The sequence below is a fragment of the Bacillus rossius genome, chromosome 6 (genome assembly GCF_032445375.1).
Source record: "Bacillus rossius redtenbacheri isolate Brsri chromosome 6, Brsri_v3, whole genome shotgun sequence".
Classification (NCBI taxonomy): Eukaryota; Metazoa; Arthropoda; class Insecta; order Phasmatodea; family Bacillidae; genus Bacillus; species Bacillus rossius.
This window is the reverse complement of record NC_086334.1, coordinates 14,387,274-14,412,615: the sequence shown is the minus strand read 5'-3', so window position 1 is coordinate 14,412,615 and position 25,342 is coordinate 14,387,274. Positions and strand designations below refer to the sequence as shown.

The 25,342-nt window shown below is 37.1% G+C and overlaps 2 protein-coding genes across 7 annotated transcripts in view; one reads left to right on the top strand and one right to left on the bottom strand.

Moving 5' to 3' along the window:
* Positions 1–9,853, top strand: part of LOC134532677 (cGMP-dependent protein kinase, isozyme 1-like) — a 42,648-nt gene extending 32,795 nt beyond the window's left edge. For all 6 annotated transcript variants that reach the window (XM_063369372.1, XM_063369371.1, XM_063369375.1 and 3 more), the window contains exons 8-15: positions 823–961; positions 2,922–3,004; positions 4,858–5,077; positions 5,765–5,996; positions 6,389–6,552; positions 7,188–7,373; positions 7,470–7,536; positions 9,377–9,853. In XM_063369372.1, coding sequence (XP_063225442.1) covers positions 823–961; positions 2,922–3,004; positions 4,858–5,077; positions 5,765–5,996; positions 6,389–6,552; positions 7,188–7,373; positions 7,470–7,536; positions 9,377–9,472 — 1,187 coding nt within the window. In that variant the 3' untranslated portion in view covers positions 9,473–9,853. The remainder of the gene's footprint in view (positions 1–822; positions 962–2,921; positions 3,005–4,857; positions 5,078–5,764; positions 5,997–6,388; positions 6,553–7,187; positions 7,374–7,469; positions 7,537–9,376) is intronic.
* A 2,962-nt stretch (positions 9,854–12,815) lies between these two features.
* Positions 12,816–20,265, bottom strand: LOC134532678 (protein OPI10 homolog). The gene is made up of 2 exons (XM_063369376.1): positions 19,373–20,265; positions 12,816–14,220 (listed from the first exon to the last, which is right to left on the bottom strand). The coding sequence occupies exon 1, from the start codon at positions 20,084–20,086 to the stop codon at positions 19,484–19,486; it is 603 nt and encodes a 200-aa protein (XP_063225446.1). The 5' UTR covers positions 20,087–20,265; the 3' UTR covers positions 12,816–14,220; positions 19,373–19,483.
* Between the last annotated feature and the right edge of the window lie 5,077 nt (positions 20,266–25,342).

Here is a 25,342-nt window from a genome sequence, read left to right as displayed (position 1 = left end):
TAATTTTTCGTAAACAAACACCACTCAGATATCTTGAGTAGTTGTGAACTTGTGTTGTTTTCCTGAAGCTCTGCGCACCGTTATGTGTGTAGTTGGGTCCCTTAACAGGCCTTATATATATATATATATATATATATATATATATATATATATATATATATATATATATATATATATATATATATATATATATATATATACACACACACACACACACACACACACGTGTTGTCGTCGTCCAGGCTATTCCCCGGGAAGGGTGCAGCTGCCCGACTGCTCAAGGTAGAGGGGGGTTCAGGCCTCGTGGCCTCCGGGGGAAGTTAACCTGGTGCTCGTATTGACGTCCAAGTTCAACGGGCGACTGCTGGTTTATTGACACACCGACCCTGATACATGGGGCTGACCCCGTCCCCGCCTGTGCACGTCTAAGGGGGAAGCCCGGCTCCGTGAGCTGTGCCACGCCGATCTGTGCCGCACTACAAGTCAATGCGCTACTGGCTCTGACACTAAGTCTACTGGCTACACGATGTTCAGGATACACTGCACCACACACGCATAACTGGCAGGAGGGGCGTTGCCTCGTCATAACGGCCTGTAGGGAGCTAGGTAAGCACTTGGTTCGACGTCAGTGTATGTGTGTAATGTCATTGAAAACTTTAAGGCATGCTGAGACTTACATCCTAAGTGCTGTTGTAAATCAGTAGGTTTGAAAACATGGCAGTGACATTTTGTATACACGACATACTGTTACTGTTATATTTTCCACTGTGAACTCAGTCAAGTCCAACCGAAAATACTAGGAACTGTGGATGCCGTCAACAGGTTCCACCGACGAGGAAGACCACGGAACGCTAGTGAGGGGCGACTACTTCGGGGAGCAGGCGCTACTGCACCAGGTGCTACGGCAAGCGACCATCACCGCTCTGTCCCCCGGGGTGGAGTGCCTCGTTCTGGGAAGAGAGTGAGTCTGAGCCTTTCAACGATACACATCCCCATCCACAAAGGCATCGAACTTAACTTAATGATGGCCAGTTGTAACTTACACCTGTCCCCATTGACAGTACCTTACCGGCTGAAAGAAAACAAACGGGCCTAAAGTGATTACTTTACCGCCACCACTCGGTGTGCACGTACAAACTATTCTTGGGGCTGGCTAAAGGGAATAAAAGCAAAGTATACCTCATAATTTGCAAGTCCTTAAAGTTTATGTGCACAGGTTACATCATTTTTGACTTGTAACTATTACCAGTTTTAAAATCCAAAACCTAAACCATTTCATAGGGGGGGGGGGGGGGGAAGCTAGAGGTTTATCTTCTATAGCAGAGACTTTCCATTAAAAAAAAAAAAATTAAATGGCAAGTGTTTGGCCAAACCTACAAACGGAATTCGCTGATCTTTCCCTGGCTTCTTTAGGTATTTTATAATTTTCCCTCTTATGAAAACATGTAGTAGTATAGAAAAAGCAACATAAATTTTTTTTTAACTTCGTAACACTGTCTTAGTAATAATGTACTTGGAGAATCTTCAATATTGAGACAAAACTGTTTTGTACAGTAACAAACTGTCTGGAAACTATGCACAAAGTCACGTTTCTTACATTACACTCTGAAACACAATCATAGACGTAATTCAGTCTCAAGTGCTAAAAAATCCAAAACTGCTCAAAAATCATGGCATACCATAACTGAAAAATAATACTGCACCCTAAATACAATATGCATTACACAGTTCATTGATCAGCGATTCAATTTTCCTTAGTCTAACCATTTCACCTACATTCTCTAACGTAACATATATTTCTTTCCCTGACTAAGCCCTGATTATTCCAAAAATTCAAAATTCCCCAACAATTCCAGGTTTTTCCTGTATAGGAAAAGTATTCAACATCGCTAATGAAAAATTCAAAACATTAATCACAGATTGTTGGCACTAATCACAAAATCAATGAAAACATGGGGATGCCAAACTGCTACTGAAACAGTTAGGGAATTGTTTTTAAATGGCAAATCAACATACAAATATTCCTACCCCTTAGGTATATGAACATAATATGTAACAACCAGAAAACCTATGCTCAGCAAGATTTAGAGTACAACAAAACCAAATGAAAATTTAAAACATAGAGAAAGTAACAAAAATTATATGTTTACTTCATGCTGCATAAAAATGAATGGTTTGAGTAAAGAATAATTAAATAGCAAATAAAATATTACAATTTATTTAAAATTTGCTACATTAAAATTAACCTGATTAATGATGGTTATTAAAGAATATAAAATTGGTTAGAGAGGTTAAAAATATATTACAGAATCTTGATGAATACAAGTATATATTTTTGGTTACATTTCTTACCTTTTCAACAAATTTTAGTATTCCACTAACACTCGTGTCATTAGGAATCATTTCAAGTTTCATTGCAGGCTTGCAATTGACACTGATATATATGTATGAAGTTGCAAATTATATTTTTGGTGATACGGTCACATTGTGGATAAGGTATGTAGTTTAGTGTATTTGGGAGGGCAAAGAATATTATCCTATGGTTAGTCAATATTCCTATTTCAAGCAGTAAAATCACAAAATGCCTAAAAAATTTTTTTCCCCACCAGATTGAATTTGTTGATTGTTGCGACTAAAAAATTTCTAAAGCAATAACTGCTTAACCAAACTTCTCTGAGTTATCAGAGCCATGTGTTTATAGATATCGTCCAACATTCTTCAACCTGATCACTGGATCTGAGAATCAAGCTGGAGAGATTGAAAATTAAAATCGGAGCAATTATATGAAAGGGATTAAACTGCGCCATTAATTATTTGCGTGGTGCTATCAAATGGAGCCCCAACAACTTTTTTCACAAAGATTATTCAGACTCACACACATAAGTTCTTGCACTACAGTAATATTGTGTTTGCATTTTCAGGCCTTTTGAAAAACTGCTTGGTGGTATTGAGGGTCTGAGGGAGAAAATCTACCCAACAGTTGTTTCACACCAAGCTAAAGAAGGTAAGACAATTTTAACCTACGACTTGCTTACACAAGATGTGTTATTTACGAGTTACCGCAAACTCCTCACAAGAAAGTAACACAGAACCCATTCATATTTTAATATTACCTACAATATAAGTTAATTACAACTTTAGATGGACTATGTAAAGTATCTAAGAAGTTCAATGGCAGTGATGAAATACATCATTAAAATCTAAACAGAATTTTTCACTTTTGAACGTAAGTCCAAATAACAAAAAACAAGGCTTAACACAAATTATAAGGCACATGACACCTAGAAATAACAGAAACCCAGCAATCTTCATGCCTTCGAAAAGAAAGCTGACACTGCCATAACACAAGGACTTGGTATTTAAACACAAGCACAGATTAGAATAATACAAAACTGTCATTAAAATGAGAATGAAAAAAACTAATAATGCTCTAAAACAACTATTTATAAAAAAAAAATCAAAAGCCAACTAAAAAGATAACAATATAAAAAAAAATTAATATTGTGTAACTCAGTACACGTGGTAGAAGTGAAACTTCTTTAGCAATTCAAACCTCAACTCAAAACTATATTGTAATGAATAAAATAGCAGAATAGCTATTTTCTGTCCTTTTCACATCAAATAAAATTTCACAACACTGTTTCATAAAAATGTTGCATTAAAATTTGAAATTAAAATTAAGTTTTAAACATGAGGAAAATATAGAAATATATTAAAACATTATAACATAAATAAAAGAATATTTACGAACATTCTTAGTTAAAAATTTATGGAATTGTGTATTAATAGTGTAGCGTATTGATTATAATGGCAAAATATACTTTAGAAGAATTTTTTTTTCCAATGTTTATTATTTTGGTAGCAATGAAATAAGCAATGCTGCAAGATAAAAATCATGTGTGCACTTTGCTTTTATTTTGCTCAAGTGTATTTTTTGCAATGGAAACTGAGGTTATGATTTTCAACTCTCAAACTTTGCAGCTGGGCAGTTTATAAATTTTTGAAACAAAATATAAAACTTTTTAACATAGTATTTTGGTTGTTCCCAATTAAAAAGATGAATTACCTTAACCATAGTACGGTTGATATTCCCAACACTGAAGGCTGCAAAAAAAAAAAAATCAAGTTTGCCAACATTTAATTTTGAAAAGTTAATGACTTTCAGGTTGTTAGATTGCCTTTAAATCTCGCACAGTGCACGGATTTCCAAAGAAAATATGACTGTTGGTTATCACAATGAGTGTCCGCTCTTCATCTTTCTTGCTTTGGGCATCAGGAGTGGGATTACTATTCAGCCACCGTGGTTTCACCAACACCAACACTCGCCAGCGACCTCTCGCTGCCTGCGACACAAGCCCCAGCCCGCGGGTTGTGCCCGCCGTGTTGCAGCACGGGCGTCGCAACTGGGGGGGGGGGGGGGGGGGGACACACACGTCCCCCCCCATAATAAAAGTCTTCAATTTCATCCCCTCCAATAATATATTTAGTTTCGTAGTTATTATTAAAAATATGATTTCTGTGATACAACCCATATGTTGCGCATGGTGCATTTAGTCCAATCGTGGTAATGTGAGCACTTTTTAATCCGATCTTCGTGTAAAATCAAAATCAGGTCTGATACCGAGGCACGCCGATAGCAGAAAGCCGAGACGAGTCGAGCCGATCTGATCAAATAAATTATGTATTGCAACCAACTATAATTAGAATATTTAGGAAAGAAAAATTCCTAAAAACCACCTTTTTGCACCTTCAAACCCCAAATTTTCCTGGGTCCCTTTTTTTGCAGGGGATGGATATTCTTCAACAACTTAATCAATTGAAGTCCCCAATATATAATTGTGACGCCTGTGGTTGCAGTGTACCAGGAGATCAACCTGAAGGAGCTGCAGCGCGTGGGGACGCTCGGTGTGGGGGGCTTTGGGCGGGTCGAGCTGGTGCAGTACAAGCGGAACAAGAAGCTCACCTTCGCCCTCAAGTGCCTGAAAAAGCACTTCGTGGTGGACCAGCAGCAGGAACAGCACGCCTACAACGAGAAGGCGGTCATGCTCGAGTGCGCCGAGTGCCCTTTCATCACGAGGTAACGCCCGGAATGCTCCTTCACACAATGCGTTGGCCCAGTCCGCGAAGCCGTCAAGGGCTCTCGCTACCATGGGCACACACACAGTGTGCAAACCTTCAGAAGAAAACTGCTCATGACGTTAGAGCGGAATGTGTTCACGAAAAGTATTTAAAAATACGCTGAGGGCAGACGAGTAGTTTGGTTTGTGTATTCTGTTTTCAAACAGTATTTTTAGCATAGTAAATGACTAAAACCCATGTTTTCAGAATTAATTTATAGGCATGAAACACCAGCTACATATTCTTGAAACCACTCAAGATAAACCTATTGCACCATTATCTTCAATTATACGCCGTATAATGCTATGGTTACCACTCAAAACCTCACAGCTGCCCTATGACGAGAACACCGCGAGCCAGTTCACGGCCTTGCGCTTAAGAGGCGATAGAAGCACCAGCGAGCGTCGTGCTTATCATCCCGCCTCAACACACACACACCCCTGACTATGCGAACCTCGTGACGACCCATGCAAGAAAAAATTTATTCCATGCTTTACTGATTCAGTTAGATTTAAAAAAATATTTCAAAATCAAGCATTGAGTTTACTTTGAGATTATGTTTGTCAAGCCTGAAATTAAAGGAATAGTATGTGGTATGATCCAACGTATGACCCCGATTGTATCTCCATGTGACACGATGCTTCAGGTTATATCGGACGTACAAGGACAGCAAGTACGTCTACTTCCTCATGGAGCCTTGCCTCGGCGGGGACGTGTTCACGGTGCTACAGAAATACCGCAGGTTCCCCGAGGAGGCGGTGCGGTTCATGACGGGATGCGTCGTCGAGGCAATAGACTTCCTCCACAGCAAAGGCTTCATCTACAGAGATTTGAAACCAGAGAATTTGCTGCTCGACGCACACGGCTACCTTAAAATGGTTAGCACGACTGCTATTCAAATATCTGATAGGTTAAATGTTTTACATGAAAATTACTTCAATGAATATTCTTAAGAATCATACAATTTATCGAGTCTTACAATGACCACATGTACAATTGTTTCCTATAAACCACTAAAAAACCAAATTATGTTGATGAGTTCTATAAAAATAAATACTGAACACAACTTTTGAACAAAATTTTGGGTTGATAGAATCCTATTTCTGCTTTAAGCACTTACAGCCCTAATGCAAATTTTTTGAGCTAGCAATCATTAATTACTTTACTGTCGACTTGGCGTTGTCACCTAACTCGCAGACAGCTTTTATCATGAGAGACCAACTGTCGAGTGATGTGGCCTCTCAAAGTAAACGCTTTGAAACTTTCTCAGATCGACTTCGGCTTTGCGAAGCGGATCGGAACCAGCGGCAAGACGTGGACGTTCGCCGGCACTCCAGAGTACGTGGCCCCGGAGATCATCCTGGGCAAGGGCCACGATAGGGCTGTCGACTACTGGGCTCTCGGCGTGCTCGTATACGAACTGCTCTACGGAGGGTGAGGAGCTTGCCTCTCTATGCTGTCGTAGTCAACATATTTTCCTATCTAAAAGAAAACAATTTGTAATTTCCAATAGCTAATATGAACTTGATTAGTCTTGATTTGTTGAACAAGTAAAACCATTATTTCCTATTACTGATTATGGTTTAAAGGTGGTGAACTATCTTGTAGCCTTCTTTATTTAAATTCATACAACAAATAAAAACATTAAAGATTTTAAATTTTAAACAATAGCTTGATTAAAATTTTAACTAACAACTAATAATTTTAAGAAATTAAAAGAGTTGGTTTTTGAAAACTAGAGAATTACAGGTTTAGAATGCTAGGGTGGAAAAAAGTGACACTTCAGAATTACAATCACCATAGTAAATATAAAGCTTTCCTTAAATATTTTATTTGGTGGTAAATTATCAGTTTAGGTAACCAAATATTTAATGTTTTATAATCCAACTCTCTGAAATATATCAACTTGTATGTACTTCAAAAAAAATCTCACTTTCTTACAGTTACAGTTAAAATTTATTCAATTTGCTACTTGTCTAACATTAATACAAATTCTTATGTTTGACATTTTACAACTCTATCCGTCCTATGATTACTACATTATTTTTTAACCGCGTTTTGTTTTCCAGGCCACCCTTCAGAGGCAACGATCACCTGAAGACTTACAGTTTGATAATCAAAGGAATTGACGTAGTGAAGTTCCCCCACGAAATCAGTCGGGACGCCAAGTCCTTGATAAGAAAACTATGCAGACTTGTGCCCACGGAAAGACTCGGCTACCAAAGGAATGGTATAACAGACATAAGACAGCACAAGTAGGTTGAGTTTATTCGAGTCAGTGCTGCATTTACATTTCAAAAAGTATTTGTTGAGCTGCTTATCTGAAACTAGTATTTATTGTATGGTTTCAGATGGTTTGATGGCTTTGACTGGGATGCCCTGAGGCAGAGATCATTACCAGCTCCTATCGTGCAGCCTGTGAGTAGCCGACACCCATCTTTAGAAAACATAATTCAAACTAACAATCTGGACAGTACGAAAATATTGAAGAAAATTGCCAAGCAGGACTACTGCCCTCTTTCTCAATCCAAACATCCAGCCCACAAATATTGTTAAACTCAAGCTTACACTTCCGTAAACCATCGTAACACTGTGACTCAATGTTGTCGCAACCCAATCAATAAATAAGTCAACGGTATATTTATAAATGATGCAGAGAACGCTTATGATGATTAACACTGACATAAGCTGACTATCCTCCCACCAATCCTGCATGATCATTTGTCACTGTGTAGATGTTAAACAGGTTCAACTACAACTTCATAAACTCACTCTGTACAGAATATTAACATACTTGCCAAATAAACACAACTGCTCCACTTGTAAGACAGTAAGACTGAAGTCCTCCCCATTAACTGCTCGCATCACTTTTTTAGTAGCTTGGAACAGGAAGTTTGTGTGTTCTGTCACTTAACACTGCTGATTCCGATACTTTCTGTTTCTATAGCAGTTTTAAGAATAGGCATTTGAACATTTCGACACACTCTAGCGGAATGAAAATACTATTGAATAATTCCTCTAGAGCAGGGTATCCCAACTGGTGGTACATGTACCACTAGTGGTACGTAGCAACGTTGCAGGTGGTACGTGATCAAATGCTGTCAGGTTAAGTTCCACTGACCCTGATATTGAAAGTTTGATAATGGACCAGCAGCAACAGTTTCCAACTAGAAATATGTTTTTTATGAATCTTAATTTTTGGACTCAATTTGAAATAAATACTTTTTTTTTGTAAAGTTGTTCAATTTGAATTAATGTCTTTAATTGTTTTTCTTTCAGAGTTATATGTTATAAATTAAACTGCCATTTTGCAATAGACATTTAATTTTTTCCTAAATTTAAAAAAACAACCATAGTTTATAAATATATAAGTATCTAAACTAAAAGAATAAGTAGGCCTAGTGCCTAGTGATACACTGTTTCTAAAAATGTCAAGTGGTACACAGTTGCTCAAACGTTGGGAACCCCTACACTAGAGGAATTATTGCGACAGCGTCCAAATCAGGTGCAGGTACAGAAAAACAAGATTTTAAAATGGATTAAGATATTATAGTAGTGTCTGTTTACAAAAAGCATTTCAGAATAACTGTTTCCATATTTTATTCTCGAACTGTATTTATAGAAGTGAAAATGGCTAAAACGCATGTTCTTAGTATATTTTAAGGCATGAAACATCTGGTTCAGTTTCTTGAAAGCACTCTAGGTACTTGCATTACACTTTCATCTTAATTTCTCCACCATATAATGATATGGTTACTCTCAAATATCAAGGTTGCCCTATGCACGATGAGAAGACTGCGCGCCAGTTCACAGCCTTGCGCTTAGAGGAGACACCGCGCTAGAAGCACCAGTGAGCATTACATTATCATCCCGCCTCACTGACACACATACACTCCTGACTAGGTTGACCCCTAAAGTTATCTGATGTACTATTTCTTAAATGTATACCCACAATGTAATGGTAGAAATGACTATGAGTTGAGATTTCCAGTCTTTGAGAAGTTTGTTTAGAGAGAGATTATTGTGAAATCTCTTAACATCACTGTTATACAGTTACATTTGATGAAGTAGAATGTTAATTTTCAAATATTCATAACTTTTGATAGAAATAATAATTACAAATTTTAAATGTATGTATGTTTTGTTTATGTAAATGTGTATCAATATGAATTTTTTTTAATTTGTTTTCTACACTATCTATGTCATGTATTTGTCCAGTGAAATCATGATTAAACCAACTTCCTTTGTGTATTTTCAGGTTAAGAGTAACACGGACCTCAGCAACTTCGACAAATACGATAAGGAAAAGGAAACACCGCCAGACGAAACTTCAGGCTGGGATAAAGATTTTTAACGTCAAAGCCTTAAGTGAGCTGAAACACCGGAAAGCAAAATATGGAAGTACATACATTTTCTGGCAAATACTACCTTCCTTGAATGAGATACAAATGCAAGGCATTCACTGTTGTAATTTTTTCCCAACAAAACTTTCTAAGTCGCTTATTTTTATAATAGAGTAACAAAATCAAGATGATAAGTATTTACATTAATTAGTCTCTGTATTTTGTTATATTTCTTACAGTTCTAAACTTTGTATAAAAGAAGAATGAAAAATTTCAACTTGTACAGTAATCACCTAAAATAGTTTTTCTGTTAATGTTTTGTAAAATAATTTTATTTAAATAGATTTTGGCTTTATTTTTATAAAAACTTTACAAAAGTAAAACCAAATAAATGCATTTCTTACTATCCCCATTATGATTTGTTCACAACATTATGTTAAGAATCAGAGTTAGGTACTTCACACAATGCACATATATAAACTGGTTCTAATCACTGACTGACTCTATAAAGCTGTGCAATAGCACCTAAGTAGTTAAAGATCATTCTTTTACTTTTCCAATTTGATTAATTAACTTAGCAAACTAAGTAAATATTCAATTTATCGCTGATAATCAATTTTGATTGCATGAGTATGCTGTAAAAAATTCATTAAAGATTATTGAATGAGGTTCTTCATTAAAAACAATTTTTTGTCAAATATCATTTCATGTATACATATCAGAAATAATTTTAATTTGCACAATCTTAAAAGAAATTGAATATTTAATAAATTTTTTGTGTATATTAAATTAATGGTAATGTGGTTCACTTCTGCTAGCTGAGGCTCAGTGGTAGTCACAATAAACTTCAATAGGACCACTGAGTGTGTGTAAGAACAAAAAATTACAGATATTGTTCAGTTTCAAAATATATTGTTCAACTCATAAAATATTTGTGTTAGATAAGTCTTATTGCCGATAGTCACATTTTAACAGTTTTTTTTATAACTGTGAGAAACTCAAACTCGAGCAATATTGTTTTTTTAATTAGTGCATCGTATGTGGATAAGAGAGGTGAAATGTGCAGAACAATTTACTCCCGGAAATTGCCACTATCTTTATAGTATTGCAGATAATCACAACACTTGACCACTTTACTAAAACACGTCGCTATTGTTGCTAATAGTCAAAATCCTTGTTTGCACATAAGATTCAGTGGATTCGACACCACATAATACCATAGCAATACTCCATATTAGATATCTAAGTGTGGTTTGTTTACAAAAAAGCATTTAAGAATAAAATGATGACTTATGAAAAGGTTTGTTTCCATGTTTCGTTTTCAAACTGTATTTATATAAGAGTGAAAATGACTAAAACCAGGTGTTTTCTGAATAATTTTTAGATCTGAAACATCAAACAGATATTCCTGAATGCACTCAAGAACTTTCATTACACCACCACACAATGTCATGGCTACCACTTAAATCTCACAGGTGCCCTATGCACAACGAGAAGACTGCGCGTCAGTTCGCAGCCTTGCGCTCAGAGGCGATACCGCGCTAGCAGCACCAGCGAGCATCACACTCAACTTCCCTCCTCACCAACGCAAATACAACCCTGACTGTATGGGTCTTTTAAAAGATATAACTTAAATTGAAACTGTGTGAGAATGTGTTATTTGGCAGTCGAGAGGTAATGTCCTGTTTGTGGGACAGGCCACTGCTCACTAGAGCCTCGGCAGGCCGTGGGTTGGCTGCCAGTGACAGCACATTTGAACAGCATTTTGTACCACCATGCCAAAATAAAAATTGACAAACACTATTTAGTCTTGTTTACATATTCATTATGCAGCAGGAATATTTTAAATTATCGATCCCATGAGATACAAAAAATGCAAAGAAAATCTGTTAAGTTCAAAGAAGAAATAAAAATCACCTATTTATTTGACCACTTCATAAACTCAAAAAATTTTTCTCTATCTCGTACTTCAAAGTCTAGTGTTGTATAATGTTTAATGGTCTGGCATTAAGTGCAGCACAAATACACGTGGACTGTACCGAGTTTCATATAACTTGCAGCTTGTGCACAATCCTAAAATAGTAACTATTGGATGATCAAGATCCTATACTGTAACAGCAGTACAGGGTGCTGAAACAGTGTTTATTTATATTTTACCATCTCTATGATACCATCTGGGAACTACAATAGCCTATGCATTTTTGTAAATATATCTACAGAATTATATTTTTGTTCAGAACATGTTTTATTATTTATTTTGGACGTTTGAGTGCGTACATTTTAATTATGTTACCGGTTATGTAATTAGAGACAGTTTAGGCCTCTAGCAGTGTGTCTGAATGACATGATGTGATTGGTCGCTGTTTCAGCGGCACAGTGTCATTTCAAACTTTCAAACAATCTAATTGTTTGAATCTTTGGAGCGTCCAACTAGTTTGCAGATTGGGATTTAGAATACTTGAGTTTAACCAGGAACACATTTAAACTAAACCAGATGGTTTATTATATGAAAATTTCTGAAACATTCTAGTAAATATTGTAAACATAGTGCAGACGAAAGACATTTGTTAAATGTGTGCCTGCTATACAGGCATTGCTATTCAGATCTTTAAATACTTTATTTAAAAAATTTTTCTCTGGATCTAAATTGAGTGGCCTCATGTTGTATTTATTATGTGACTATTATATACAACCAATATTTAAAATTTTGCTTTTATCTATGGTCAATATTATTACACTATTGAATTGTTATTTATGTTTTCATCAGCTCATTTGATTTTGCTTATTAATTTAATAAACCTGTATTTATTTCTTTATATATTTATTGTTTTTTATATTGACCAGACCAATTAATATGAGCATACCTAAGTATGTTAAATGTTGCCACAGTTCACTCTTATTTCCATAGATGGTGACACATCCCCAAGCTTTTTATTATTATTTATTAAATACAGACATTGTCTCCCAGCTGTGAAACTGGCTATCCTAAATTGTATTATTACAGAAATTAGTCTACCACACTGTACGCCGTACAATGTACTGCTCATATAAAGTTTCATTTTAACAACATAATATTCAAGAATGAAATCACTTCCAACAAATCTGTAACGAGCGATGCTACTTCGTTTTCTATGAACCTTGACTACTACACCTACTAGATTCATCACCTGTTTAATTACTTTTCTGTACACACACTCACTCATGTGCAGTTTTTGTTTTTTTTATAGAAAAAAAAATGTTATAACACAGTTCCCAAAATAACGCACAAGTGCGCAACAGAAACAAGTTGTTATACCAACTCACCCAATCACTTTTAAAAACTATGTTTTGGTTCTAATAAATTAAATTCAAATATTACAATTTTGTATTAATGTAATTTAATCGAAAAAATGCAAATGTTAATTTTATCAAATGCTGTTCGGCACCATTATATTTGCTTTCCTAGAAAAATCAACACAGAAACTGTACATTTAAGGCCAGTGTACACTGAATAAAAAACAGATGAAAAGCTGAAAATAGGTGTACAAACTTAATGATTTCTTTTTGGTGGCAACATAAAAGTAATCTTACAGCCTAATACATGAAGTATAAGTACAAACTGAGTTCCTGCACATAGAATGACCTTGAAATACAAGCCTTAAGGGCAAAATGCAACTATACAAACTGTATTATCTTACTGTACCAAAAGCAAAACATTAAAAAAAAGTGCAACATACAACTTCTTAATCCTGTGTTTATGCTGAATTAGTTTACTTGTATTCACACTACCATTTTAAACAAAGGCATTTACTTATAAAAAAAAAATTAACACTACAAGAAATTATTTTCATCTGAATACATTACAAATAGCCCAGTAGGTATAAAAATTTATGACATACTACAATGGAAGTACTATATATACTAAAGAACACTAAACTATGCACAATTAAAAATATTTTCTTATTATGGAATTGCATACATTACTAGTACTTTTATAACACAATATTGAACAAATAAATAAAACATATTAAAAGTAATTAATGCAAAAAATTACCAAATTACATAGTTACTAAAATAATCAGTACAGTACTATCACTGATATGCTCTATTAGACAAAGTACTGCACGTGACCATTTCAAAGATTGAACAATGCTGATAACCCAATGTAACCAAATTCAAGCACTGCACAAATTAAACATTAATATACAAACTGTTTGAAGATAAGTCTTAAGTTATACTTACTATAAGTTCAATGTAACAACTCACGGGTTATAAAGCTGACCAAATTACAGACATTAATTGAATTTACGACGCAAACCTTTGTTTTGTAAAAACGCACAACTCAATACTGGAAAAAATTACTCTTGTGAAATTGAGGTCTTTTGCAAAGATTAGGTAAAACAGAAACTCACTTCACAAGTCCCGACGACACAAGGCAAAAAACAAAATACATTCCCCACCTTTCACAAATAACTTCAGAAACATTTGACAACCTTTCAAAATCACATGCTGGCAAAATACATTCTGGAAAAAAGTATTTCCTCTTGGAAAAAAAAAAAAAGTAAAAACACTGGAATTTTCAACTTATCTTTGTTCCTGAAAATTCTAATCTTGCACGGCATGAAAAAGTCAAATTGCTCATCAACAGAAGTTTAGTCCGACTGCATGCAAATGCTGTACCAGAAAATCATCCTTCCGTGGGAAATTTATTTGTTGGTGCATTCCTCGTTGATCCTTTGGAATCCCATCCTCAAACTTTTTTGCAAGAGATGCCGTTTTTCTGAAGAGAAAAAAAAAACACAAATTTTTACTCAGTTCTAATGCCAAATTTCTCTAAGAAAACCAGTACCTGCAGAGAACCCAGAACAATCAAAACCTTGTCACTTCAAGCCCAAGAAATTATTTTTTATATATGTTGTCTATGTATGTAAAAAAAAATCAAATAGCAACTTGACAAAAACCTAATTTACACATGTTATGAAAATGACTGCCCCTCTATTGCAAGAAATTCAGCTTCAACGTGGGCTTCATACTTTGTGATGGGAGTTTCTAGATTTTTATCACCTACCAATGTTAACTTAATTTCTACAATGGAAGAATGCCATCATTTAATGTTTACTTGGATAAATTAAAATCGGCTGGGGATCATCATGCTGACCTTGATGCCAACTGACTGCTGATCATTTATCTGTGAAGCTTGAAGAACAATGAAAGTAACCTCTGAAAATAAACTCTCTCTCTCCTGCATTTCAACTAAACCAATGTCTTATATCGTGAAAAATTTATAAGGTTAACAAAGACCATAAACTGAAATTATTTTTTACCATGTATAATTACTTTTCCCTGACCGAACTGGAAGACCAAGACTTAAGTTAAGAAAACTAATTTATAAGTTCACATCAAATTTTTTGAATTCTTATTACATCATTTAGTCTACTTTCTATTTTGATTATTTTCCATTATTGAGTTTTATTTTTCTGAAGGGTTCTCATCTTCACAATTTTAGGAAGTTTTTCCTATGAAAAATTGTTTTCTTAACCCACCTCACTTCCGAGTTCCTTTTAATTCAGTCGGAACAGATGAATGCCCCTTCGCAGGATTAATAAGCAACATTACTAGTAATCAAAAAATTCCTTTTGGCTTGATTTATAAAAACAGGTAAATTCAGAAATTCATATTTTTTTTTAGAACAGCCTGGAAACTTAACATCCTACAAACTTTTGGAACATTCTGAAAAAAATTATGTACAAAGCATCCAATGTGTTCACAAATATTCCAATAAGATTCAGCAAACAATTTTGCATATTCCATGCAGGCAAAATGTTTAGAATGATTTTCATTCATTTTATCTAGCATTTTGAGAGAATTTCTATAATATTCTCAATAAGAACGACATGACTATGAGATTGACATTGACCCGGAGCACGAAGGTAGCCTAAGTGCTGTGCACCCAAGTATTAAACAAATTTAGTCACCCCTTACACTCAGGGGCAACAACTAAATTTCCAAACGGGGGGCAATATACCTTTTTATAAAGAATCATCGATCCCCCCTATTGAAGCGGGGGGGTCCGGGGGTACTCCCCCGGGAAAATTTGTATTTCAAGGTGGAAAATGGTGCCATTTAAGCAGTTTTATTAACTAAAAATTGATTACACAGCACTTTCTTGGCCCCCGTTTGCCCCCACTTCAAGGTTTCAGAGGGGGGGCAAAATACCCCCTGTTGTTGCGCCCCTGCTTACACTAAATGTTAAATTGATCAGACAAAAGATTTTGGTGAAATTTAGATAGTTTACAATAATTTTTAAGGGATGCAATATTTTTTTAAGTTTAAGGTAGTTTTGGAGATTTTTAGTTTTCCAAAAAACCTTCCTCAGTTCTATCCCCATGGTCTGAATTTGTCCATTAATTAACTTTACTGAGATAATCCCTTCTTTAATTGTTTATCAATCTGGAAGTAATTAGTGTTAAATTACAACACATCTTGTGTCCATAAAGAAGTGATATAGATAATTAAATATACAGTATGTTTCTAAAATTCACTATGGGTTTTGAAAAATTGTAGCTTGAAAACTTATTGAGCAAGGTCTGTTCTACAATGACATGAAGTGATGGAGCACATAAACTGATACACCGATCACGGAAAAGAGCACCTACAACGGCATGCATGCAGACAAGAAAGCATCAAGTTGAGCTGGGGAATGCCCATTTGTCCCGCTTACGTTAATCTGTGTAACAAATAGATACAAGAGTATTGGTCATTGTCGTAGCCATATTCGTTTTTTATTTTTTATTTATTTTAAATACATTAAAAATAGTTTTGAGTACAAAACTATTTGTATACAACCAGTGTTCTAACATTACGCAGTGGTTTATATTTATTATATACTTAAAAATTATACAATTAAATTGATGTTTCGGAACCATAAGATGAGATTTTTTTTTTTTTGCTTCAGTAACTATTCTTGGCCTGCAAAAACTATAAATGTCTGCACATTTTGTACTGCATTACGTTAGCAAATGAGCTTTACTTTAACACATGAAGGTAACTTTGTTACGACTGTGTTAGCAAAAACATTTCTGAATCATATATTTGGTTTAAGTTTGTTACATTTTTACATCAATCAGCAGGACAGCAAACTTAAATATTTTTCGCTTACGAAATACCTTTCTCTTTTTATGTTTGTGTGTCATTGTGGAACTGATCGTAACACATTTTACACCCACTACTCTTTTTCTCTGCACACACACTACATACACATTTGAGTGCTGAAGTTACGAAAGGTGTGGCCCACAAAAATAATTCTGCAAAATGAAAGTTGCTAACTTTACAGGTTCACAGAAAGTGTGAACCTATATAACTATAATCCTTATACATGGAACTTAAATTTTTTTTACAAAAATATAATAGTTAATTTACACCAATATTTAGTTTTAGCTATAAAACTTTTCAATTAAAATAAACTTTTATTATTTTATTTATTTAAACAAACTGTAGAGCTAACTTTTTTAGTCCCTATATCGAAGAGCATTTTAATTCGACCCTCTAACTCAGGTCTCTGGATAACCCACATAGATTTAAAGAAACAACTCTACAAAAAAAATTTAAACACATTGCATAATAATCTGACAGCTAAAACATAGAAATACACATGTTAAAACTTAAAAATGATTTGTGCGAATATTACAGTTGTTTTAATTGGTGCACACAATTGTTTTTTAAACGTAGAGAAATTGTGTCTCCTTAGACTGTACACGACACAATGATAACCTTGGATAGGCTTATGCTCGCAAGGATGCGCAATTGTGAGCCACAAAAACACCAGATGCTTACTAGTTCATTTTTCAAACAATCAATTTAGGCAACTGTCGAACAGAGAGCTGCTTACTGGAACCAAGTGGGATAGATAAACAAAATTATTTTCTCTGCATCTAGAATTAACTGTCATTTGCCAAAGCGGTACTGAAAAATTACAAGTGATTTTTTTTATCTGTAATGGAATATTTATTTTGTTGGTTCAGTTACATTTTAACATAGTATTTGCCGAATTGTAGAATACGAATAATATACAAGATTGTAATTCACATTCTAAAATTTCAATCAAGTTCAAAATATTATTAAATTGTTAGTAATATCAATGAAAGTGAAATTATAAAATAATTTCAGCTGTTTGTTTTTGAGTGTATTAGATAGTATGTCTTATTGGTTTTGTGTGTTTATGAAATATTATTACAAGCAATATTTTAATAAATGTACATATTATTTATTTCAAGTATTTTATTGGTTTCATTAGGTGGTTAGTGCTATTAAAACTGATACATTTGAACTCAAACAGGTTAAGTCTGAACCACTGGAGCTGTCGTGTCAAACTGATACAGTTGTCGAAAACAGAAAATTCATTTCATTCATGAAGGCTTGTGAGAGGTGTCATGGATAATTTAATACTATTACATTTTATTATTGTTAAAAACAATTGTAGTGTAAATTTGTTTGATATTGCACATTTATTATATATTAATTAATTCATGGCAAATAACATTGCTTTTTTCTTGGCTAGCGACATTCAGTTGAAAGGTGAGTTTTTTTGTTTTGTGTATTTAATGTTGTGAATGCTTTACAAGTGTTTTTAAAAGTGTTGTTTTTTAAAGATGCTAGGTGGTAAACTACATGATCACAAATTAAGTAAAGGGTTACTTACGATAAGCTAAAAACATTTTAAAAAATACAAAATTGTTCAAATTTATGAAGTCTGCATACGAGAGTATTTTATCCAATTGAATTCTGGAAAATTCTATAGTTGTAAAGGTCTTTAAGTGAATCAAGGAAAATTGTTTAGTTTTAAAGAAGTAAAAATGAGACAAATATTGATGAAAAATAATTAAAATCTCTTTGAACAATTGGTATAGTAATTTTAATATAATACATACAAAAATTTTTCTCAATTGTAATGATTCTTACCGCATAATTTTCCAGATTTCATCGACATCTCCGTTACTCAAATTTTAAAGAAATCCAGGTGGATTGAAAAATAATTTTTTGTACGAAAATAGTAACTGTAAAGGAACTTCATATTAGATTTAATTTAAGGTAGTCTGGGAATATGAGTGTGTATTTGCATCGTCAGCACGAGTTCGTCACTCCTCTGGCAGATGCCGCGTGAGGCGTGCTGTGCTGTTCAGCAGTTTGAGGAGTCACACTGACTGGCAGCTTGCACTAGCCCCGAGTGGAGGTGACAAGATGTCACTGGGACTTGTGCAGAAGCAAAGTTATGTTGTTAGCGAGAGTAGAGAAACGATAGTTGCAGACATGTACTAAGACATAATTTAATGGTAGCGTGTCAGATATAAAAATAAAAGAAGGCTGCACACCCGATTAGTGAGGATGTATTGCACTCAGGTCACATACGCTGGGAGGTCTCCGGTTCGAAAATAGAGAGTAAGAGCATTCAGTGACTTACGCTAAGTGCAGGTTTGTGTGAAAGACAGTAAAAGTGTTTAACAAACTAAATACACATGAGAGTTGAATCAGAGTATACTTTTATGACTCCCTAGACTAAGGCAATCCTTAACCAATGAGTACGAAGATCCAGAATTCTACCCAATAAGATCTTGAACTTTCTCCTGCCTAATCCCAACTCCTTTCCCATCACCTTCCTTCCAGAGTTTACTCTGGTGGTATAATAACCTCAGACCATTACTGTAAGAGATCAAGAATGATTATAAATACCTTAAACAATACCTTAAACAGTAAAGATAAATAACATTTTAGAATTATCCTAAACCTAAAAAAGCCACTATTATCAAAAACTATCTAGCTTAAAGGTTAATTGAATTTAAACATTTTCTAAAAAAAAATTGTTACAATTTTACAAAACCCTTCATATAATACAAATTTTTATTATTTCATAACCAATCCCAATTAATTGTACTTACCTAGTTTTTAATACATATTTTCGCTACACTTTACAAGCTAAGTTTCTTTTTCCAACAGGAGAATATTGAGTTCAGACTGGGTAACAATCATCCCAATTTAAAATTAATTTATTAGCGCCAAAAGTTTGGATTCTGTTGTAATCTTCTTTCGAAGTTTGTGTACCAAGACTGAAGTGTAGATAATGGAATAAATGTTTCTGAGGGATTCTGAGCCATTTGAGCATGGTTCATTGCAAAGCTAGCAGCATAATTGAAAAAGTTTTCAAGCATTTTTTGAGCGAATTCTAAGAATGAATTTGTTTGCTGACTCGCTACGAGAGCTGACTGTTGTTGAACGTTCATCAGTGGCTCGACTGATATTCCAATCTGGGCATTGTGAGATATCTTCTGTTGACCAAATATGAACTGACTTGATTGCGCATTTCCCATCTCCGTTGTTTTCTTCAAATTCGACACTTTAAAAATTGCAGATGGTTTATCGTTCGAAATGTGACCTAAGAGTTGCCACATTGGCGGAGCACTGCTATCAGGCCAACTGAAATACACCAATCCCCCAAACTCCGGGGGAAAAGGTTGGGCACCTGTCAGAAACACAACTATATGATTAATACTGTCCGCCTCAAGTATCGTTGTCAAAAACTGCGTCTCGCTAACTTGCTGAAAATCTGTTTGAACTAGCCTCCCAGAAACTATTACGCCAAACATAACTGCCATATCAGATTATAGTATTTTAATTATCACCATAAATTCCACATAAGAAATGTCGGCGATTTAATAAATTGAAATCAGGCTAAAGACTTCATTACAATTACGACAACCCAAAGAATCTTCCAGAAAATCAACAACAACGTTCGGAAAAAAAACAACAAATTCGTTTCACTATATACCAATGATTGCTCAACACACAAAAGGAATAAACAACTAAACTCAACATGAAAGGCTATAGATGGGATACTAGCCAAATACTTTGTAAACAATTATAAATTAATTAAATTATGATATTCCTAAGCATGAAAAATATTTTTAGTAAAAACATAGTTCCCTGCGCTATTAAAAAATATATATATATTTTAAATATTATAAGTCATTTAAAATTGTAGATACAGTTTTATTTTGATAGTTTTATTAATAAATTTAAGCCAATGGTTTGTAAATGTGCTGTAAATGAAATTGGCCTATTGTTTGAATAAAATTTTGCTAACATTGGGCAAAAACCATGGGCGATTTTCTATCACAGCGACTGAGAAACAGAAAGTGACCGTGAGTACAACAATAATTTGCCGTCACCCGCGGTTTCGGGATCGAGACCCGGGGCGGTCCTAGTGGTTTTCAGTGGCTCTAAAGGAAAGCTCTGGCGGGCGCCAGGTTAATTTGAGGATTACCCGAGGTGGTCGTGGGTTTTTGCCCCTGCATGTTCCACTATGATCGACGGCTGTTGATGGTGGGAGGGAGTCCCTACTTCTAATAAGCACTGGCCCTAAACAGTATAGAGGACTGTTTCCTAATTGTTCAGGAGGCAATTGCGAAATGAATAAACAGTATTTAGGTGCTGGTTTTTTAATCTCGCATCTCACATAGTGCGGATGGAGGCACAAGTTACACAATTACACTGGACAAAAAAACACACGTTGGCACTACATACTCTCGCACTAATAATTAATTATGTATTACATGGATGTTACATTGCGGCACTTGCAAACAAGGTCCCTACATTGATTTGTGGGTCGACGAAGAGTTTGGGTGGATTAACAGCCACTCCCTTGATAAGTTGTAGATAGATTCGTGCCCGGGCTTACCTGTGTGAGTCGCGGGACCACGAAGATAATATTAAATGGCAAAGTCTTTAAGATTGCAGTCGGCAGGCGTATGCTCGACGAATTACGTGAAGTTCTGTTCGCGGGAGTTGGCCTGGACCGTAAGATGACTGCGTCGCGAACTTTTGTTCCGCGACGAGCAAAAATTAAAGTGGCCGGGATAAGCCCTGCACTGGAAAAGGGCACGGGGGCACGCGGGGAGACAAAGGTGGAAAAATGTTTTAGCGAATTATAATAGTTACCAGAATGACGAATCAGAAGCACAAAATGTTGAAGTCCCTCCGCGGGATCACAAGTCCGCCCTGGCCCGTGAGTAAAACTGTACTGCCGCTTTGTGCCGGCTTGGGAGGGAAGCGTCATGACGCGCCAAACTTTCTAATGTGCCGTTATTCCAATTTTATAATCATAATTAGTCATTTTTATTTATAGAACACTCGTATATTCATGACATCTGTCCGAATTAGTTGGTGGAAGGCCTATAATAATAAAACATAACAAAATTTAGATTAATTATATTTGAAAATAAAAAGTCAAGCTGGAGACTGTCTGTCACTCATTGACTACTCCAGTGGCTATTTGCAAGTAAAAACAAGGAGCAAATTAGGTTGGTTAACACTGACGCCATCCCCGCTGCCTGATATCGGAATTAATGAATTTAGAATTTTAACTCGAGGGCGGGGTTCTTTGCCTCGTGGCTGCAGGCAGAGACGCGTCGACAAAGGACTCTCCGGGCTGTTTAGGCCACCCAGGACGCCGTGACGATTAAAAGGAAACACTTGAGTCCAACTGAATTTATTAACACGTCACCTGGTACATGGCACTATCATGCCACTGGCCGTATCATCGTTTACCTTTTCATCTCCGCACACGCAGCCCTCGAATGGTGGCACTGGTTAGCGTCTTCCGGAAACAGCAAAATACCCAATCCGGGTGGTGCAGGCTATCCTGAAACTAGTGGTAAGTGAGTTGGTGGCGTGTGACGTGTCGGGGAAATAATCTTAAGAGCTCGCCGGACGGCGGAGCAGCTAAAATACAAGACTAAATAATTAAACTGACTGCAAATTACTCTAGAGGATTGAGAAATTACATATACCCATGGCGGATGTTTCCGCACTAGCACGCCCTTGACACAGGCGGATACCATGTGTGGCTGATAGCCGAAACTAGCCCTAGGATTATCACTGTATGACTACTCCCGACCGGGAAGTACTCTGAAGAGTGAAATGAATCCGTTAAAATGTAGATGTCATGTTGGATTGGAAATAATTACCAGAGTTCCGTCTTCGTTGTGGTGTAGCGGGTACGAGTGCTGGGCGCGGACGCAGTGGTATTGATTTCACGGAAAACTCGTAGGTACGTGGCCGCTACACAGCCCAGAAACTCCGTCGTTGTTGAAATGTCGGTGAATGCTTTTAACTACAGAGCAGCCCCGCGTGGGCAAAGTGCAAACTCCTAGCGGATCTGTTGACGACAGTCGTCGTGCCCTCCTAGGCTTAGAGGCCGTTTCTGCCCATCGCCGGGTACCTGAGGGGGCAGGCCCTGTTTCCCCCCCAGTGCAGTGCTGTGCGGCGTATTTGGGACGTACCCGCGTGTGCCGAAACTGCTATGATAATGGACCGCTCAAAGATGGACAATTTTCTATATATTGTAAATTTTACTTAAGTAATAATTATATGTTCTATAGGGTTTATGTATAGTTATGTAGGGGCCGCACCTGGCTCACAGCGAACATGCGGTCTCTCCGCACCAGCTTTCCCCCACCACCTCTCTCCCCTCGCGCAGTGCAGAGCGCGCGCGAGACGAGAGAGGCGTCAGTCGCTGCTTGGCTGCCGAGGAGTGCGGACCTGCTCCTTCGCGCTCCGCGAGTTCAGTCGTCCGCAGCCTCGCACGGGCTAATTTATCGACTCCTAGTCTTCGACAGTTTAAAGTACTCGTCCATCTACGTCGACGAACGAGAGTTTCGGTGAAAGATTCTTTTCACGGTACGATGGGAAGTGTGTGTTTCCGTTACTGCGGGACAGTGCGGTCAGGGCTAAGGCGGACTATCCGTAAAATAAATCAGTGTGCGAACAATTAGCGGACGTTTCCTAATTTTTGACCCGACATCCAACTCCCCAGCCAGTCTGAACCTCATTTCCTCAGCTCCCTGTCTCGGCAACAGTACGCCTGAACCCCAAAGCTCTCACTGGATTAGCCGGGCAATTCGTAATAATCCTTATTTCAGACATAAATCGGGGACTGGGAAAGGGCTAAGAGCCCTGGGGATGCCATTGTTAAGGCGTGAAGTGCGGGTCCGTCGGCGTGGTACCCTTACAAAGGGAAATTACGTAGAATGCGAAAAATGCTTATGGATGAGCCAAAATCAATTAGTTAATGACCGCGCGAAAACTCGCACAGTCGGTTAGGGCCGGCCGTGGAACGGAATAAAACGGATTTAAAAACTTTGTCTGTTGAACACTACTGTCGTATGCTGGTCGACTAGTCCCTGAAATGTTTCTATTTTGCCGGCTACTCAGGGTTCGGTAGAGGGGGGTTCGGGCCTTTCCTAGTCCTTTATACTCAAGAAGATGAACACTTTACATGGGGCTGCCGCGTTTCCGCCTGTGACTATTTCTAAATGGGGCGAAGCTCGGTTCCGCACACTTATATGGTACTGAAAATACAGGACGTCCCGTCCGTGACGAGTATTACCCACACTGCAAAGTATGGAATTCGCTATGACTCGCATGCAATAAGATGGCTGTCTGACTGTACATCACAATGACCGGGAAGAAACGTAAAAGCACTGTACATACGACGGCGAATGTCCAGTTTGCAAAATAAACCGTGACTCGCAAAAATTAAGGGAAGAACACACGTGAGAAAAATGACAAGATGAGAGAACGCGACTGAATGACAAAGTAACCAACTCGACTGCAAAGCTGAAATCACTTGTGCACGGCAAAGTCTAGAGCTACTGCAAATACAGCGCCCGTTCAATCTCACCGTCCTGGAGCGACGTCACAAACACGTCCGTTGCCTCTCGTGCCTGGTCCACGACTCACTCCCACTCACCTGGCGCGCCCGAGCGCCCGCGTCTCTCCCCTCTCCGCGAGCCCGCGGAACACGCTGATTGGTCACAGGCGGAAGCCACGGCCTTGGCGCCCGGTGAACAAATAAAACTTACCCAAATACATAACCCTTCAATACAAAAATAATTGTAATAAAATATAAGCAAAATATATACAAAAAACATAAAACAAAAATATATTTACAATAAAATAATATGTCAAATCCTGTACAGAAACAAAACGTCGCACATCACATACACTTGCGTCGCACTAAACACGCAAGAGATGGCGCTGGCGAGGCATAACGGCCTGAAGGAGCCGGGGAGACACTTGGGTCGACGTCACTAAATGCTGGTTTTGGCGCGAAGGTGAAGGCTCCACGGACGCAGGGCTGCCGGCCTTGATGAGTGTTTGACTGCGATTAACTCCACTCCCTGGCAACCCGGCCAGGGAGGGCTCGACTTTCCGCGGAAAGATACGGAGCGCAGAAAGATGGTGACGGCCAGCGTTGTAACACAAAAGCCCCTGGATCAACATGAATTAATTAGTTAGAGTTTTTAAGGAAATAAAAAGTTTTAGTTTTTTTCTGAATTAATATTACATGTGCACTATGTTTTGTAGCGCAGCGCCACACCTGGCCGGGCTCGTCGCACAACACAGCCGGCCGTGACTAGTGTCACGCCGTTCGGCTCATTGCCCTAACTCGCCATAGCAGTCCGTACGGATCGAAGAATCACCGATGGGTCTCATCAACATGTACTATTTCCAGATTTATAATATTGTTTTGGTTAGGTTTGTTTAGTTAAATTTTTTTGGTCATAAAATGTGTATTCTCATTTAGGTACTGTTTGCAGTTGTCGTCGCCTGGCCGACTAGTCCCTGAACGATAGTATTTTGCCGGCTACTCAGTGTTCGGAAGAGAGGGGTTCGGGCCGCGTGGCCAAGGGACTTAGTCACCAGGATAGCAATTGATACACTCAAAGACAGTTTCCAGGTTCTTTATATACGGAAAATCAAACCCTTTACAAGGGGCTGCCGCGTTCCCGCCTGTGACCGATCCTTTAGGGCGGAGCCCGGTTCCGCGCACTGTTGCTGTATGGGAAAAC